Source organism: Endocarpon pusillum (genome assembly GCF_000464535.1).
Source record: "Endocarpon pusillum Z07020 unplaced genomic scaffold scaffold218, whole genome shotgun sequence".
NCBI lineage: Eukaryota > Fungi > Ascomycota > Eurotiomycetes > Verrucariales > Verrucariaceae > Endocarpon > Endocarpon pusillum.
The window spans coordinates 94,700-112,128 of NW_006916155.1; the positions used below are offsets into that span (position 1 = coordinate 94,700).

Consider the following 17,429-nt stretch of genomic DNA (forward strand, 5'->3'; position numbering starts at 1 on the left):
TAACCAGACCAAGCCTTTGACTCCTCAATCATCTGCCATGAATGTAAATCTACCTGGCAACGAAGATGCCAGCGCATCTACTGCAGCTACTACCAACGGGACGCCTGCTCAGGAGAACAAGCCGGTAGAAGCACCTAAGCCTGCCCCTTCGCCAGTGGCCGAAAAGAAACCAGCGACAGCTCTGTACATCTTGAATGCCGAGACGGAAGAGCAGATCCGAGATTTGTTCCCTGAGGAAGACAAGTCAAAGGTCAAATCGATTGTAAAATTCGGCAAGACCACTGCGTTTGTTGTGAATTTTGAAAATCATGAAGAGTGCAAGGCTGCTTTCGAAAGACAACCATCGGAGAGAAAGAATCGGAGTAAAGACCCCAAGATGGTCAATATCCGATACTTCGAGGACCGTCCTGGGAACAGAGGTTTTCATCACCGTGAGAGTCAAGGAGGCGCAGGCACATGGCAAGGAAGCAACCGTGGAGGAGCAAACACCAATACTCGCGGTGGCTACCAGAGTGGAGGAGCGAGTGATAGTGATGGAGGACGGGGCGGTCGAGGCGCGTACCGTGCTCGTGGTGGCCGAGGTAGAGGAAACGATGATCGAGGTGGTAGAGGCGGGCGTGGAGGTGGACGGGGTGGGTTCGCAAACCAGAATCAAAACAAGAACACCGATGGGGCTTCTGATTCAAAACCTGCCGCCGACAAGCCAGCTGCGTCTGGGGGCGAACCCTGAATGCGCGGCTGCGCAGTCGACCACTTGCGTGGTGGGGAGTGTGTACTTTTGGGATCGGGGATGAGGGCAGTGCTCTGGTTCTGCGTCGGTGGCCGGACAGCAAAGGACTTCTAGAGTTGTGTTTGCAGCTTGGCTACCTGGATCGTGCATTTCCACGGTAAGGTTGTTGCTTATTCACACTACTAGGTTTCCCTGTACTTTTCACACACATGCGGAAAGGTTGGTATGGAGAAATGGCTGGTAGAGAGACGTCTGTTTCTCTGTGTATTCTACTTGAGCTTTGCAGAAACTGTCAAAAAAAAAGGCAGCAAACCTTCGAAAATCATAGTACAGGTGTTCCAACGGCTTTGCTTGTAAACCTCTACCGTAACCCAGGATAGAAAGCATTCCCCTAAGACCCATGATGAGACCCTGATGAAGTGTTGAGTGCCGAGTATAGGAAAGGATGTACTATTAGCTGGAAGCACCAAGTCTCAATAAAGCCTGTGCAAGATTTTGCTTCGATTCCTTTAGCAGACGTTGACTGTGAGATTGACAAATGAAGGCCCATCCTGAAAATGCGATGATAAAGAGCCTGGTTCCACATTTCGAAGTGCAATCACGACCCCTCCTGTGTTCAGCCTGTTAGATATACCCTGCCTAAAGAAACGTCCGATGGGTCCTTACTGGTCCCTAAAATAGCGATGGATTCTGATAATGCAGACACATAGTGGTTTCTCGAGGACTCCACAGGAGAGGCATACAATGCGCCAGGATTGATGACGACCTACTCTTTAATGTCCTCCCTTCCCAACCTCCTACACCCTCTATCACACCACCCCTCCTCCCACCGACTACCTCAACTTTCGCACTATGTCACCGGCATGACCCCACCACCGCCGGCAGCTATCCCTGCGCTCTAAGCTCCTCCGTGCTCCTCCGCCTGCCGAGCGAGCATCCTCCTTATCTGACCCATCACCTCATCCCGCCTTCCTCTCCACCTCCCAATGCACCTGGCCTACCAGTGGCAATGAATGGCCCGTTTGGTTGGCGACGGACACCTTGTCCTCCAGCTCACCGACATGTGTGTACATTCCAGATGACCAACGCAAAGGTCTTGGCACGGCAGTGCTGCACGCGATGACGGATTGGATCGATCGGTATGCAAAGGACGCATATTTAAGTTTGATCGCATACCGTGGCCAGGCTGAGGGACCGGAGGACTGGATCGAGCGGCTGAATTATGGGGGATGGAAGGAGTGGGCATGAAGAGGAGTACTTGGGGGAGATAGATGGATGACTTTGGTTATAGAAGCGTGTACAGAACAGGTTTGGCTGGGAACACCGGCTCACTTCGACCATTTCTGCTCTATCAGGCCTTGGAAGTCCGATACATTCTTGTGAGGCTGAGATGGTACGTGACGCTCTGGACGTTTTGCTGTCTATCAAATCTATTACCGATTGGCAGAAGACAAACTTCGTGGCAAGGTTGTACTCGGCAAAGACGTAAGCCTAGAATTTTCTGTTCCAATTGGCCACGGAGCTGCAAGCTTATCAGGCGCTAAGCTCCTCGCGAACATTCAAAGGATGGAGAGCATCAGATGCAGCCTTGGGGGTGGGGTGGGTTGATTGGTTGTGTGAGAGTGATCAACCAAAACTTTGCACAAATCATCGATGTGGTGTGTTGCACGAACTTTTGAATGCTCTAACTATTTAACTGTAATAGTGTGTAGCATAATCGAGAGAGGTCTGACTAAGACGTCCTTGCAAGTTAGTAATATAACATCGCTTCAGCCGTTTAGAGCTGCTAGAGCTGCTCATGCTGCTGCATGTTCAAAGTACCTCGACGCAATATCCAAATGTCACACCAGTCTGATAGCCACGAGGTGACACATCTAACTTCTGATGACCAGAACGCTTCGAATGTCGAACATCCCTTACAAAGCGAGGGGAGAGACGAAGCTGCACAAGGGTCATTGCCGGTTTCCAGAGAATCAGCGGACGACCAAGATGCCGATAGAGAGACCGAGCCACAACCGTTAGACTCCTGGGCATGGATGTATGACGTCGATTCAGGTCAGCTAGCCGCGAAGGCCAGTCACTCTTTTTGATCAGAATTCTGGCTTACACAACCTACATCCTACAGAAGAATGTTTCATGGAATATGATGCTGAAGCAGCAGCCAAATCATCTGATTTTGGAAATGATGGCTACACCGCCTCGCTCACCAATTGGCATGAACTACTACAGCTGACTGCCCCAGAGCCAAAATGTGGTTTGATCTACATACGTGGAGATTTCCCTGATACTTCAGATGCTATACTAGCTAGAGTTCAAAATCAGGATTTAGCTGGTGGAAAGGGCACCTTTGGTATTCAATTATTGCATGGCCCAGGTGATGAGTTTCAACTTGGGGAAGTTGCTGCCAATGGTTTTATCAATTATCGATGGCCTTACACACAGTATTGGTTATATAGCGAGACATTCAACCCTGGAACTTTCGAAACATGCTCTTTTGTCGATAATAAGATTGTTTACCAAATTGCACGCGTGCGACTGGGAAGAAAGAAGAGCACCGGAAGGCCTGCTGCCAATGCTGATGCAACAGCAGTACCGAAACTTACTGCTCGCTTCAGAATTGGAGGGAGGATCCGTTTTGGTTGCCTTTGCACTAACGCTCTAGGATCGGTACCGAAATATTGTTACAACGTTCAGCGTGAAGAAGATGACAAGACTCTGAGATGCCAAGTCTCAGGAGAATTTACCTGCGAGACGCAACAACGTTGTCAATACCATTTGAGCATGCGACTTTATATTGATGGTCAGAGTACAGTCATAAAATGGAACGCCAATGCCAAATCTTACAGGAGTGCCGATACCAATAATGATGGAGTGCCGGCAAATAGACAGGATCCCGGGACTGGCAATCTCTCCCCATCTGAATGGGTTGACATTTCTGCTGAGCATGATATTGAACTAGAGGCAAATAAAGAACGGGTCCTGATTTTTGCCCTTGCTCTTGATAGCGGAGCAGCTCCTAGAATTCCAGAGGGCCCGCCGTCTTCAGAGAATATTAAGGGGATACTTGGGGTCACTGATGCTTATGCTAATCGCACAAGCCGAATGTGGTTGGCTAGAGGACAAAAGGAGCACGAGCAAGTCGATGTGGCTGATACGCATGCCATCGCCCGATGTGTTGAGTATATATGCTCTGTCACAGCTATGCCTATTCGATGTGAGAATCATGAGCCGCCGGCAAGCAGCCGACAGGGATCCACCCATACAGGACGTGAGCCTCTTTCAGGGTCTAAAACCGGCAAATCCAAAGAGCTCCCTATTGGAAAGTCAACACCACCACCAGCAGAGCTTCCAGCGTACCAGTCACCTGTTTCTCCTGATTGTGAACCTCCGAAGAGTGATTTAGAATCCGTGAGAATTCTTACAACTAGTCTCTTGAGCCAAGATAGCAGGACCGGTCAATGCATCTCGCCTCAGCAGTCTAGTGCACACCAATTAGAAGATGGACAAAATTCGCCACTGCATGTTCCACTTCCAGCTTCAATAAAGTCTACTTCAAGCCTGAACGATGTTCTGCTTGGCGGAGACGAGCCTCGCGATGCTGAAGATATCAACTTAGGTTTAGAAAAGGATGGTTCCGACGAGCTCCAGGCCATTACACTTATTCGGAATATGATGTTCGATTTCTCGGTGAATCTTGAAAGCACCTTGTGAGTGACATCTTTACTTGGGGCGCATACTTTTGTCCCTGATGACTAATCTTTCACAGTTGGCAACTTCGTTTGCTAATTAAAGCAGACAAATTCCTGAGCCAGCGATATAAGGAAAACGTCTCGACGGAGAATGTAGGAGTAAACGAGGAACAAGAGGATGGTGCTGATGAACGAAGTATAGCCACATACCAGAAGTATAGATCAAGGTTACAGACCGTCATCAAGGGAGTCCTAGTATGGATGGCAAAAATCCCGTGGGGAACTCGACCCTCAATGAGACATAGTAGGTATTCGGATAAAGAAGACCCGTACAGCAGTATCCGCCCCATTTCACATCATTACGATCAGCTCTTCAGAGTCTATCCACCGCTTTGGCTACTAACTACTCCCCCTCCTGATCGGCCTCCCTGGGCCTCGCATTGGCAAGCTGCCTGCTTTGTTTCAATTACCATTTGGTATGTTTTGAACAACTGCCCTGAAATTACCGAAAAAATTCTAGCTATCTCTTCGCTATGGGAGAATATTACGGATCTCCCAGTAGGAGAGTTACAACCTGAAGCGGAACCAAAATCAGCACTACTCCAGTGGTACCACGCGACTTGTGTCTACAATTTAAGCAAAATGCTTCCGCGCAAATCATCCTCAGGCCATGATGGGATGAGCGCATACATCAAGAACCTTGAGCAGATGTGTCTTCGACTTACACGACCAGCCAAGAAACCAACTATCGATCTATACACAATTAAGGATGAGCAGCTCGACCGTCTTCTCCTTATTTGTAACGAAGTGATCCAGGAGCCTACATTTGCAAACACCAGGTTTGACTGCATGACCAATGTTCGCGCCAAAATTGAACGTCGTACCCCTACCACAATCATCAACCCAGGGTTTACAGGACGAAAATCGAACTTGTCTGAAGAGCCACCGTGGGAGCTCTCTTGTTTGAACCATCATACCGCTTTCAGGATAGCCCTGGAGTTTGTCGACTTCACGGAAGTCGATGACTTTAAGCAAGCGTGTTATGACTTCCGATCAACAGAATTTACCTTCCATCCGACATGGGATAGAAGCCAAAAACATATGTCAAGGCAATGGTGGGATGTTGACGCCTCCGCCATTGTTTGTGCTACCCTTATTCATCCTCATATCCAAAAAGCTAGTAAGACGAAGCACCTTGGAGTAGCTATTTAATGCCACAGCTGATGACTACAGACAAGCAAAGAGATATGCAAGCTTCCACGAAACCGGTCACGGTAAATCTATCAACACAAAGTAATATCGCACCATTCGATTGGAGAAAGAACGTGACCCCCAAAGTTTTCGGAGATGATTGGGTTCAATCACTCGAAGACACCCCGGACAGATTTCGAAGCTCACAGACTAAGGACACCAATCTTCGACATGGGCTACGCACATATCTAGAGGGCGCTGGAAGCTCCAACAACTCTAACAAAAAGCATCCGGATTACTCTCGTGAAAGTATTGATCAATTGGTTCCCGCGGACGACTTATTATACTTGAGTCTCTTCGATCTTGGCTTGGACAAGGTTGGAGACCTTGACCTCGAATACTCTTGGAGGCGCTCTTATTTGGACGAGTTCAAAGAAAAATTCTTCAGCGATATCGATCAAATCCAGGATCCTGCCGGTATAATCGCCGAAAGGCTGTGGGTTTGGGTACTGGATGGCTCTCCCTGGGAAAGCTTTCGCAATCCTAAAGATGTGAAAGAGGAACTGAAGACCAAGTTGAAGCTGCGAACTTTCAGACAGGATCTATTCAAGGCCCATCAGCATGAAGGCTTACGACGGCTTAGCGATAGTGTAAGGATGACAAAACCCAGAGCCTTTCATCGAGGCGGCGATAATTACTGACCTTGTTATAGATGGTTGATCTTGGAGTCAAGCACCGAATACTGTAAGAAAATGTTTCTGTCAATCAGCTAACGTGCAATTCACTAAGCGTGTGGTTTACTAGATTAGCACAGCGCTTGTGCCCTTCAATAGTCCAGGCGATCATCTACATGTGGCACCCCACGGCCATAGACACCTTTGATAGCTACTTCGGCTCACTAAGCACTTTTAGTAATGTACGAGAAGATGAATCCTGGATAACTACAATTACCCTGGTCTACTGGGCATTTGTGCCTCGATCGGATGTGCTCGAGCCTAACCCGCCGTCACGTCCGGAGAATAGATACACGGAACCTCGACAGCGTGGCAAATTCCCGCCTTCGAACATGCTGCAGCAATTTCAGAATGAGAGGGACATGAGAGGTGATGAAAATATTCAAAACACCATAGAAGAGAGGTCGTCCTCTCTCGTTATAACAGGTGACCCTCAGGGATTTTTGTGGACATGCTCTGTATGGTCGTCTTTGATCGAGGATTCAGACCTGAACGTGTCTACCATGGTCCAGGATTTGCAGCTATTCAAGCACCAGCAATCAACTGGTAGAAGCCTTGCTTTTCTTTCGATACTAGGTACTATGTGTGAGAAGCTTTCGGCCGAGCTTGACTTGACATTGAAGGGGTGTGATGAATATGTAAAGCTTGGTGTGAGTCGATCTATCTTCGTAACGGAAGGGCAACAGATCACACTGACTTTCTATCTGTTAGCAAAAAGTTTTCCTTGAGGGTTATGACTGGGAGGCCGATAATGCAGTGGACAGGCTGAGAAGCATGCTCTGGGGACTCGAAGCACTCAAAATGTTCGACGATAGACTCGATGATTCTTTGAAAAGCATCGACAAAGCACGTGAAACGCTTGTACATCAGATGGACAACGTGGGTCTCCAGCGAAGCTTCAATTTTACCACTACGACTAACATATCATCAAGGAGCGTGGGGAACGCCACGGCGAGCTGAAGAGAACTTATAAAGACGCGTTAGAAAAGTTTGGAAAACAGCGTGACTTTCTGTTCGCTGTCCACGCCAAAATTGATCTCAAGATCAAGCAAGTGACTGGCTTACGTGACGGGGTATGTACTGAGTGCTCTTCCAGTTCCCCCAGCCAGCCTCAAGACTGAGTCTTCAACCACTAGCTCTCAACCGTCACCAGTGTTGCGGATAGCCGCACTGCCGTCAAACAGGGAAACAACATCCGAATACTGACATATATCACCATTGCATATCTCCCTCTGAGCTTTGTTGCGGTAAGACAGGTTCTTATACTCCTTCAGTACTCTCTAGTCTAAGACTCGCCAGCTGACACACGACAGTCCATCTTCTCAATGGGTCACAACATCGTGCCCGACGAGGCAGGCACTACCCTCTTCGCCATCCTCATCGTGGTCGCCGTCCTGACAACATACTGCCTCGCATCGAGCCTAGAGAGAGTCATCAAGTTGCAAGATATTCTAAAGAACCGCTGGGAAGGGGGGTATGACCTCGTGAAACGATGGAAGGTGCAACAGCCGAAAGGACCCCAGACCTCGACGAAGCCGATGCATCGGAACGGAAACCCAGAGGAAGGAGGTGAGATTAAAAACGTCAATAACGCAAACAGCAGCTCCGTTCATTCTGGGGAAAACACACCACCAAAACACCGGTTGTTTCGAGGATTCAGATGGCGCGCACGCTCTGGAAGTGGTATCGCTCAACTCAGACACCTTGGGAAGTCCGAGATTGTGTAATGCTTGTGGAACAGTCTCATCCCGCATACCCGGTCGTCTACCTAAGTCGTGATGCAAGAGTTTCCAGTGGCCTGCATATCTATGTCAGGGTGAATACTGATCAGCTGTCATCAATTAATAAGTCTCAGCCGGGAAAGACGCCGCCTACTTGAAGAGATAGCGGTTACGGAGTACGGAGGAGACATTGGGCTTTGGACTGGATTCAGAGATGGATTTTCAACGTCCAGGGAAGGGGTGCTGGCTCAGATCCACTCGTCAAAAGTGTTTGCCAGCCTGCAGCCCGGGGTTACTTTTAAAAGCAATGTGTGCGAGTATCAATGTCAGGTCCAATCCACACTCATTAGCAGGTAACTTTCATTCGTAGAAGTCTAATGTGTTCTTATAAGACCAAGATAGTAAGTGACGTGTTAGACAAATCTATTACTAATTATCAGAAGATAAAGATCATGATACAATAGTACTTGGCAAAGACGCAAGTCTAGAATTTCCTATTCTAGTTATTCATGAGGACCGATCTTATTGAACCTTTACTATGATGTCTTCCACTGACATTGATAGTTGATGCAGTCACTAAGAGCATGTGGTACAATGTATCGTCCAAAGCTCTCGCAATGCTCTGTTCCTGTGATCACCACCTAAAAGCCGGGCTGTTTGACTCGACAATATATTTATGCTCTTGCAACATTCTTATTGTTGGCTACCTTGTTGACCACTATTGCCTTAACAGGAGCTTGTGTTCTGTACACACTAATTATACCACCGGTTGTGCTTGGTATGTGGTCCATGATGTTGAGGGCCACAGCGATTGTTTGTCCCTGCTTGCTAGCAAGGTTTCGCGATCTTAGCACTTCACCAAGCTTCTTTCAGGCAGTTGTCCGATAAGGAAGGCTCCTATTGCGCTTCATCAAGTCCTTCCACTCAAATCGTTCACGATATGGCAATCCCGTTCCAAGCAATCCCGCTACTTTCCCGCTCCCTTTTTGGGCTGTCTGGATGAGACTGGGACTCTTCTCCGCTTTTTTGCTTGAAGACGTGGAAAGCAACTTTACCACAGGTCTGAAGCAGTGAAGATGATGTGTGCCTGATGCAGATTCAGTCGACCCTGTCGCGAGTGTTGTCATCAAATTGCATCCTCACTATCAGGTAAGAATGCGTCCAGCAGAAAACAGCGGCTGTGGGTGGTGGGAAGCTTTCACAGATTCGTGAGCAGATTTGGTAGCGGCTGTCATGGAGCAATTATATGCCCGGCATTAGCACACCAATATTGACCAAAGCCCCATGTCCTCTTTGGGACAGGCCGTTACTCTGCTCGCCCAATGGGTAGATCCCTCTGGGACCGAAGCTTGGCGCAGAAATTTATGAGACTTCTCAGATTTCTGCTATGCTACACGCCCCTTTAATAGGGGATAGGACACCCATTTCGCTCGTTTAGGGCAGCTACTCTATCTGGCATTGTTGAGATAGCCCTATTAATCTCATCCAGAGTTATTTTATCCATATCGCGGAATTGGTGCTGTAATTTACTAAACCTACACCTCTTAGTCTCTAGTATGCGACCCCTTTTTGTCACGTGCCGGTTCCGTTAGCTCTACCTTGGCGCCGCTGCTTCTTAGATTAGCTCTTGCTGCTTATCAGCTTCCTCTTCTCCATGCACGTACGAATCAATGAAGTAACTTGATCCATTGCACTTTTGGTCAATGCGTACTATTGTCTATACTGACGGAATGACAGTGCTAACTGGATGACTGGCCTGACAAGTAACGACAAGCACATCATGAAATTCATCGATAAGAAACATTCGGAATATGTTGAGAAGATGAAGGCTGCAGCCCCTGGCTCCGACTTCAGGGTGCTCGTTCAGTTCCAACCTGTGACTCAATCGATGGTCAAGCACTCCGTCAAGAGTGGCGGCAACGTTCTCGGCCTCGAGGAAATTGTTGCTAAGGGTCCCACCATCATGTGGCTTATTGCCGTAACTGTCGATACTGCAGAGAACCAGGCCCTGACGATCGAATATAGAGATGCGGTCAATAAATACGCCAATAGCATAGGCGCGAACAAGAACTGGCTTTATCTCAACTACGCGCTGGGCGACCAGGATCCGATTGCCGGTTATGGGGCTGAAGTCGTAGAATTCCTGAAAGCTACATCTCACAAGTATGCCCCCAAGGGCGTCTTCCAGAAGCTGAGAGGCTCCGGCTTCAAGCTTCCTACTTAATGTTAGAGTTGCTAAGAGGTGCGGATATACCAGATGATTGTGAGAGGGCATCCCTCGTCAATCCAGTCCCTGCGGGGTATCGTATGGCTCACCGACGTGAAATGTGACGTTCATCATGTTTGATACTTATTTTACCTTCTGTCTACCAACCAAGCCTTAGGCACCTTTGGTGCTGCTCCATTCTAACAATAACTACTTAGCAGGAAGAGGCCCTCTAAAATAATGCTAGGAGAGCCATTAAAGTGCGCTTAAAATTAGCCTAAGCGTAAGAACCGCAATATCCACTTTGGCTGGTTTGCCAATATGACTACCAACTTTCAATTCCCACGGTCCTTTGTCATAATGCTTCCTCTAACCGTTGACTCTCTGTAAGACTCTCAGGAGGACTTCTTGCACAGTCGTCTTGTTCCTTGTCTCATAGTGCTTTGCATTCTTCTCGAACAATGTCCTTGCTCTTTCTCGGTCTGATCATTCCTTATTCCAAACAAAGCTCTCACATCTGCTGTCCTTGTCGAAGACCGGTTCTATGTTCAGACCGACAAAGGCATTGATTGTCTTTGGCCATTCTCTCCTATAAAAGGGCCATCAATACTCACCAACAACATTCGATGCATCAGAAGCAACTTTCCCCTCCTAACACTCAAAGCACGAAATTCGAACATCATACAACATTGCCATGTCTTCATCACCAGAACAAAAACCAGGCAATAATATGGCCACACCACGACAACGCAAAATGCTTCAGGGTAAGAAACCGGAGCTGTGGTTGACGACACCCAAAGGTGAGCAACGTGAACTGCTACTGACCACGCCCCAGGGCGAGCAAAGTGAGCTACCACGTAGGAAACAACAGTCAGAGCTAGATCTGTTCAACACCCTCCAGCTCCTCTGTTTTGTTTCCTTACTGACATGCGCTGTGAGCATTCCGCTCGTCTTCTTTTCTTTCGGTGGCTGGAACCATGCTCTCGCTGCTGGTCTTGCTCTGGCGATCGAAACGGGCATAATTATTCGCGTGTATGGCATATTGGCCGATCGATGGGCTTGATCGTAAGTTTATGTGTTATTCTTTGAGGGTTGTTGAGCGGAGTTGATGGAGTTGTACTCAGATAGCCTGGTAGCGATTCCTAAGTCATAGAATGCATTGCTTTTGACCTCTATAATTCATATTTTCGAGATCACGGTTCAAGCTTTCATCTTTCCCGTATCGGGCTTCATCATGTACCATTTCATGAACTGTTCAGTATGTGTTGCCCTACTCTCTTGCACGAGCAAGTACGCAGCGATTTGTAAAGCTGGTGAAGTGCACACCACTACCTAACACGCAGTGTTTCCATCAAATCAAATAAACCAAATCCAGGCCTCCATTTGGTTTGATTACGTAATCGAAATGCTCCGTTTGATTTGATTTGACTCATTTGTCAAACGAGTCAAATTATACGTAGATTTCCTATTTCGGCTTCTTGATCGACGAGGAGGAGGAGGAGGAGGAGGAGGAGGAGGAGGGAGGAGAACTGGCTAAGGAGGAGGATATATCTGTATTTTAGCTGTTAGCACTTGAATAGAGCTCACTGGCGTTACATACCGTCGTCTATACCTCAAATAACCTTGTTATTATACCAATTTCGGAGGCATTCAGACCATTCAACTGTATCTGGGCTCAGCCTATTGCGATTTGGCGTAATAAGTAGCTTCGCAGAGCTAAATACACGTTCGCATTCGGCGCTCATCGCAGGAATAGCAAGAATAGTGTACGCAAGAGTGGCCAAAAGAGGGAATGAGGGCTCTTGTTCTCTCCACCAAAAGATGAGATTTTGAGGCGTTGATTTGAGCGCAGGGAGCTGACAATAGGCCTTATATTCATCAGCAACCTCGAATTCATTGCCTGCTGCCTGGCCGCAAGCTAAAAAGCTCTTGAATGAGCCCTTTTTTGGAGATAGCTTCGGAGATATAGAAGAGGAGTTAGAAGGCAGTAACTGCTCCTCCTCAACTGCTTGCTCATGCCGTATCTTATACGTATTCCATAGCTCCTGCATCTTTTTCTTCGCCTCAGGGATCCAGTGTGTATTGCTCTTCCAGTGCCTATCGAAATATCTCCATTTATGAGCAGGGTTGAGGACGATAGCAGCAACGTAGTATGGAGAGAGATCGGTTATTTCGTAGTACTTCTTCATCTTGTTCCACGCGTTATTCGCTGAGAGGCCAATTCTATCTTCAATGCCTCTATTCTCCTTGAGCGTTTCGAGCGTTGTTAAGAGCCATTCGATCGCAGGGAGGCATTCCCACAAAAATCCATATTTGGCGCCACGGTTGTTACTCTGCAGAAAGTTCGTAGCTTCGTTAAACGGCTCAAGAGCGTCACAAAGCTGTTGAAGCGTTATCCAGTCGTCCTCTATGAGTTGAGCATGCTTTTGAATAGCTTCGTCTGCTATTTTGCCCTTGTGATCTCGTTTTGCTCGGCAGCTGTTGACGTACACTTGGATATGATTCTTGAGCTGTAGAGCGCGAACAAGCATATTGTACGTAGAATTCCACCGAGTTGTATTATTTTGAATAAGCATCAAATTCTGCTTATTTGGATCAGGATCTGCGCCTGTTATTCTGCGAAATGCTTGCCTGCGCTACGGGCTACTTCGAATTAACGAAATGAGGTTCTGAATATGGCCAATGATACCCTGGGAGACCCAGCTGCGTTGTAGATCTTCGATATCTGCGCTATCCTCGATAGCAGCATGCTCTCGCAGCCATTTCTCTGAATTCTGGCCAAATATGAAGTCCTGTGCAGCAAGATTGATAATATGACCTAAACAGCGTAGTCTGCAATGCTCTTCTTCGTGTGTAACGTGTAATTCGAGTTCATTGAGGATGTAGCGAACTGCTGTATCGTTATTGCCGGCGTTATCGAGAACAAACGCGCCAAGTTCGGATTCAGTCTGGAATTCGCGAATAACGTCAACAACTGTTTGACCAACATTCTCGCCTGAATGCTCTCCATAGACCTCACGAATACCAAGTAAGATAGCCCTAACTTGGTAATCATCGTCAACGAAGTGTGAGACGATTCCGACCAGTGCATAGCCATTAGGAGAGGTCCAAATATCGAAGGATATATAAATCTTTCCTCGACTCTTCCGAAGCATATTCTTTATCTTGTTTTGGCCCTTTCTAAACTCTTTTTCAATCCAATTTCGTAATGTACTACTGCTAGTAGGTAGATAGGGCAAGATCTCATTCGTAGCGCTTGAGGAGCAGAGGAATAGGCTTCAAAAATGCTCATTTGTGACCATATTGAAAGAGGCATGAGAGGTTGTAATCCACTTGATGAGTCGATCTTGAACAGATGTATTGATCACCGCAGGCAGATTTTGAAGCTGCTGAATCTCTGCGAATTGACGTTGTTGATCAATAACAGATAGAGATATTGAAGAGGGAGATTCAGTGTTTAATTTGATCCTATGCTTTCTTCGTAAATGATCCATGGCGTTGGTTGTAGCAGTAGCAACAAATCGCTCTTGACAGATGTTACATTCCCAGAAGCGCCGTGCATCAGATCCGTTTTCCAACACCACCTCTTTTCCATAATTTCATACGGGCGAAGTTCGCGGTCGTTTGGATTCTCGTTCGAGAGTAACGTAGTTTCGAGTTCGTTTTTGAGGATTCCGAGCTTGGATAGCTGAAAAAGCGTTTGTAGGGGTTGGAGTAAGGCTTTGTTCTGCGGAGATAGAGGATCCTAGTCCGAGGGACTCAAGATCAGAGGGAGCTTCTGAAAATGGGCTTAATGACAATCGTGAAGGTCTATCCATATTATTAGAGATAGAATAAGAGATGCTGAATACAGCTAGCTAGGTCTGAATACGTAGAAATGCTGCGTTGTGGAATAATTTGCGTTCAAAGTTTATGCAAGGTCTTTGATATAGGATCTATAATTTGCGGAGAACAATTGAATATTTTTATTTCTTGTACACATACTACCGAAATAGGCAATAAGCTCAACACCAACATTAAATATGAAGATAGCAGCAACAGTTACATCGATTTCTCTACCAATTACTGGCCAACTCGGCTCAGAATTGGCCCAATTGTCTTCTTTACATACAATTTGACTCATTTGACAAATCTACAGATGCCCATTTGATTTGATGAGACCACAGATTTGATTTATTTGCCAAGCATTTGATTTGGTTTATTTGACTCAATTTGATTCAAATGGATACACTGCTAACACGTCTGACATTTTGCTGCTTCAAGCCTCTCCTCCAATGGTGCTTGCCACAACAAATGCAACCCAGATCCGAATACTGTACGAGCACTGTGATTTCAAGTATATCAAGCAGGAGATCTTCCAAGTACCAAAGGCTTCCGACTGAGCCCTCTCTCCTCCCAGATCTGTTCTCCGCATGACTGTATGTACGCCTACATCTCTGTGGGTAGGTAATGATCGTTCTGATCTTCGTCCTCTGCTCAAGTCTTTCATGCATGACTGTGGCAGACACAATGCCTTGATCGTTGCTGGCACAAAGCCTTTGTCTACTTCTCGCACCGCTTTCTTTGTGCCAATCACTGATAGGATTTCAACTCAAATTTCAGCGTTTTCTGAGGCACATCTTTGTGTCCCAGGTGGGTGGTTACTGGTAGCACAATACCTTCCTTCATTATCTTGTGGTGCTCTCTTTAGTTTGATCTCTTCAACAGTGATCTCATCCTTTGCTGCCACCTTCACGGGTCAAGTATGCTTGTGCAGATGTCTTCAGAGCTAGAACCGATGAACAATGGATTGTATCCTTTGGACTGTGACATTGTACTTCCTTTCTTCTCAATCTTTACCTTTGTCCACCCTTACCCGTCTGCCGCTCTTCCTTCAGGTATATAAACCCCCCAACAGCCGTCTCCCACCTACAATCTCCAGATCCGACATCTTCTGCAACACACACAACATCCAACAGTCCAAAGCCTCAAAAAAGCATCAACATTTCCCAGAACCACCCCAAAACACTTACACCACCACCACACAACATGGGCAAGTCAAGCACCAAAGGCAACGGCGAGAACAAAGCCGTCAAGGCACTCCTCGACCGACCCGTCCAAATCAAGAAGACCAGCAAGGCCGAGGCGAAGCCCAAAGAGGAGGAAAAGCCCTACACGGGCCCACAGACCCGAAGCCGAACCAAAGCCGCACTCGAGGCAGAACTCGAACAGAAGTAAGAGAACGGCCGCATTCCAGGAGCCTTCCCTGCCCACTTCACATGCGAAGGGGGTAGCAACTCGGACGACCCATGGCGGTGAATCGGATGAGCTTGTGCCATGGGCGTAGATGGTAGGTAAGTCGTTCCTGTCCTGTCCTTTGAAATTTCCTTTGTCTTTTCCGTCTCTGTCCTGTTGGGACTTGCTCTCAATGAGCCAAGGCGAGGGGCGTGTGTGGCGCTGGTTGCGGTGCCACTCAACGCTCTGATAGGCATTCACTCTTTCAGTCGATCGACCGATCGAGCGAGCAAGTCGGTCATTCAGCTAGATAAGCAATTAGAACATCCCTTTTGATAAATTCTCCCTTTCATTGAAAACCTTGCTACTTGTGCTTTCCATGTCTGAATAGTTGTGCGCCCCCCCCCTAAATGTGTGCGCTCAAATCTCTACTTCCCTCCTCCTCCTCCTCCTCGTCCTCCTCTCGAGTCTTCTTTCTCCTCCCCATCTCATATCAGTAACTCCCAAACCGCAATAAACAACTCATAATAAGAACACATCTCCACTCATTCCACGAACAGGCTTTTCTTGGGCCACATAGTGGAGTGGGCATATGCCCACCACCGCAGCAGGACATAAATAATGTCTTGTATGTCTTGTTAGCCCAACCTAATTAATACTCACCCAGCCCTCCGTGAACGCAGCACAGAACATAGAATGAGCATATGATCTGACTCTCTATCTCCCTAACTTAGCTTCAGTTACATACCGCTGTAATTTAGTCGCTGCTCTCTTTCAGACGTGTGCTCTTCCGATCTCTCCCTCCCTCTCCCTCCCTCCCTCTCCCTACCATGTGCCATTCACCCCATCTCCCTTTCGAGACCTAGCTAGCTAGCCAGCCGTTTCCAATGGATCCCAACCGCAGCACGATATACCTACCTCTCCATATACAGCTACATGCCTCTCGTTTCCCCTCAGCGAAATATCTGCACCACAGCACACCATAAGTAAAGAGGCGGAACCGATCAGAGATGCGATCACAGACGAGTAGTCAGTCAGACAGACAGACAGTCCAACGGATGAAGATAGATAGACAGCTACTCTGCGTGCTCGATAGCTAATGTAATGTCAGATATATACTAGCATTGAGGAGGTACTTCTCAATACAGCAGCAGCAGCGGGGCGGTCCGTCTCCTTTTCCACAGACCGCACATCGCACAGAAAATAAAGACAGAAAGTAGAGACATAGATAAAATAATAGCTCGGCGATAGATGCCAAATAAAGGTTCAATCCCATGGAAACAGAACACGTAGACGCCACTGTAGATTGATCGGTTGATATACCACGCAAGCTCTTGATAGGGGAACTCCGACGCTCTGCCAGAAAAAAAAAGAAGAGATCCAACGCCATTCGGTACGCGCGAGAGGGTATGAAAACCATTTTGAAGTGCAGTTAGATAGATTTATGCGTGGCGAGCAATTTTCTCACCCATCGCCTGCAGATAGTTGGACGGAAAGATGCCCACTCGATCTCCGATCCTGCCGGTCCACCAATCTTCTTTATTATCGGTCCTCTTGGTAATGGTAATGATGTCGCCCTTCTTGAAGCCCAAATCGCCCTCCTGATCCGGGTCGAAGGTAAACAGCGCCCTCGCTTGTGATCCTTGCCCAGCGACCCCGTCCGCTGCTTGAACACCGGTTTCGGGGCTGTCGGTCGCGTGGGTTTCTGGTCGCTGTAGCTGTATTCTCTCGCTCCTACACCGACAGCTGAGGAGGAGAAGGTGCTGGAGCGGCTGTTGCGGTTCATGTTTATCCTGTCGAATGTTTCGGAGGGGTTTGCGCGCGAGGGCATGGAGGAGCGGTTTCCGGGGGTGCGGTCGTAGACGTCGTCGGCCCAGGTGCTGGATCTTTTCGGGGGTGCGGACGCAGGGACGTCTCGGTACTCGTAGTCGTCGTCGCGGGAGC

General features: G+C 47.6%; 8 protein-coding genes across 8 annotated transcripts in view; 5 read left to right on the plus strand and 3 right to left on the minus strand.

Annotated features, from left to right (window-relative positions):
• The window catches only part of EPUS_04236 (uncharacterized protein), a gene marked incomplete at both ends in the record, with an annotated part of 2,432 nt that extends 1,702 nt beyond the window's left edge, over nucleotides 1–730 (plus strand). Inside the window, one exon of the mRNA XM_007803332.1 lies at nucleotides 1–730. This exon is cut by the window's left edge and continues 1,287 nt beyond it. Coding sequence (XP_007801523.1) covers nucleotides 1–730 — 730 coding nt within the window.
• A 1,838-nt stretch (nucleotides 731–2,568) lies between these two features.
• EPUS_04237 (uncharacterized protein) lies at nucleotides 2,569–8,071 on the plus strand (the record flags this gene model as incomplete). Its single annotated transcript, XM_007803333.1, has 10 exons — nucleotides 2,569–2,785; nucleotides 2,856–4,437; nucleotides 4,497–5,599; nucleotides 5,653–6,260; nucleotides 6,323–6,354; nucleotides 6,415–6,994; nucleotides 7,056–7,223; nucleotides 7,277–7,417; nucleotides 7,481–7,591; nucleotides 7,658–8,071. 10 exons carry the CDS (start codon nucleotides 2,569–2,571, stop codon nucleotides 8,069–8,071), a joined length of 4,956 nt encoding a protein of 1,651 aa, XP_007801524.1.
• Nucleotides 8,072–9,845: 1,774 nt separating this feature from the next.
• Nucleotides 9,846–10,289, plus strand: EPUS_04238 (uncharacterized protein; the record flags this gene model as incomplete). The annotated part of the gene is made up of 1 exon (XM_007803334.1): nucleotides 9,846–10,289. One exon carries the CDS (start codon nucleotides 9,846–9,848, stop codon nucleotides 10,287–10,289), a length of 444 nt encoding a protein of 147 aa, XP_007801525.1.
• A 676-nt stretch (nucleotides 10,290–10,965) lies between these two features.
• On the plus strand, nucleotides 10,966–11,334 carry EPUS_04239 (uncharacterized protein; the record flags this gene model as incomplete). The annotated part of the gene is made up of 1 exon (XM_007803335.1): nucleotides 10,966–11,334. The coding sequence occupies one exon, from the start codon at nucleotides 10,966–10,968 to the stop codon at nucleotides 11,332–11,334; it is 369 nt and encodes a 122-aa protein (XP_007801526.1).
• A 402-nt stretch (nucleotides 11,335–11,736) lies between these two features.
• Nucleotides 11,737–12,802, minus strand: EPUS_04240 (uncharacterized protein; the record flags this gene model as incomplete). Its single annotated transcript, XM_007803336.1, has 3 exons — nucleotides 11,737–11,822; nucleotides 11,907–11,934; nucleotides 11,996–12,802. The coding sequence occupies 3 exons, from the start codon at nucleotides 12,800–12,802 to the stop codon at nucleotides 11,737–11,739; spliced, it is 921 nt and encodes a 306-aa protein (XP_007801527.1).
• A 105-nt stretch (nucleotides 12,803–12,907) lies between these two features.
• On the minus strand, nucleotides 12,908–13,426 carry EPUS_04241 (uncharacterized protein; the record flags this gene model as incomplete). Its single annotated transcript, XM_007803337.1, has 1 exon — nucleotides 12,908–13,426. The coding sequence occupies one exon, from the start codon at nucleotides 13,424–13,426 to the stop codon at nucleotides 12,908–12,910; it is 519 nt and encodes a 172-aa protein (XP_007801528.1).
• Nucleotides 13,427–15,027: 1,601 nt separating this feature from the next.
• Nucleotides 15,028–15,488, plus strand: EPUS_04242 (uncharacterized protein; the record flags this gene model as incomplete). Its single annotated transcript, XM_007803338.1, has 2 exons — nucleotides 15,028–15,148; nucleotides 15,193–15,488. 2 exons carry the CDS (start codon nucleotides 15,028–15,030, stop codon nucleotides 15,486–15,488), a joined length of 417 nt encoding a protein of 138 aa, XP_007801529.1.
• Nucleotides 15,489–16,030: 542 nt separating this feature from the next.
• EPUS_04243 (uncharacterized protein) overlaps nucleotides 16,031–17,429 on the minus strand; it is a gene marked incomplete at both ends in the record, with an annotated part of 2,482 nt that continues 1,083 nt past the window's right edge. The window contains one exon of the mRNA XM_007803339.1: nucleotides 16,031–16,119. Within this exon, the coding sequence (XP_007801530.1) occupies nucleotides 16,031–16,119 (89 nt within the window). The remainder of the gene's footprint in view (nucleotides 16,120–17,429) is intronic.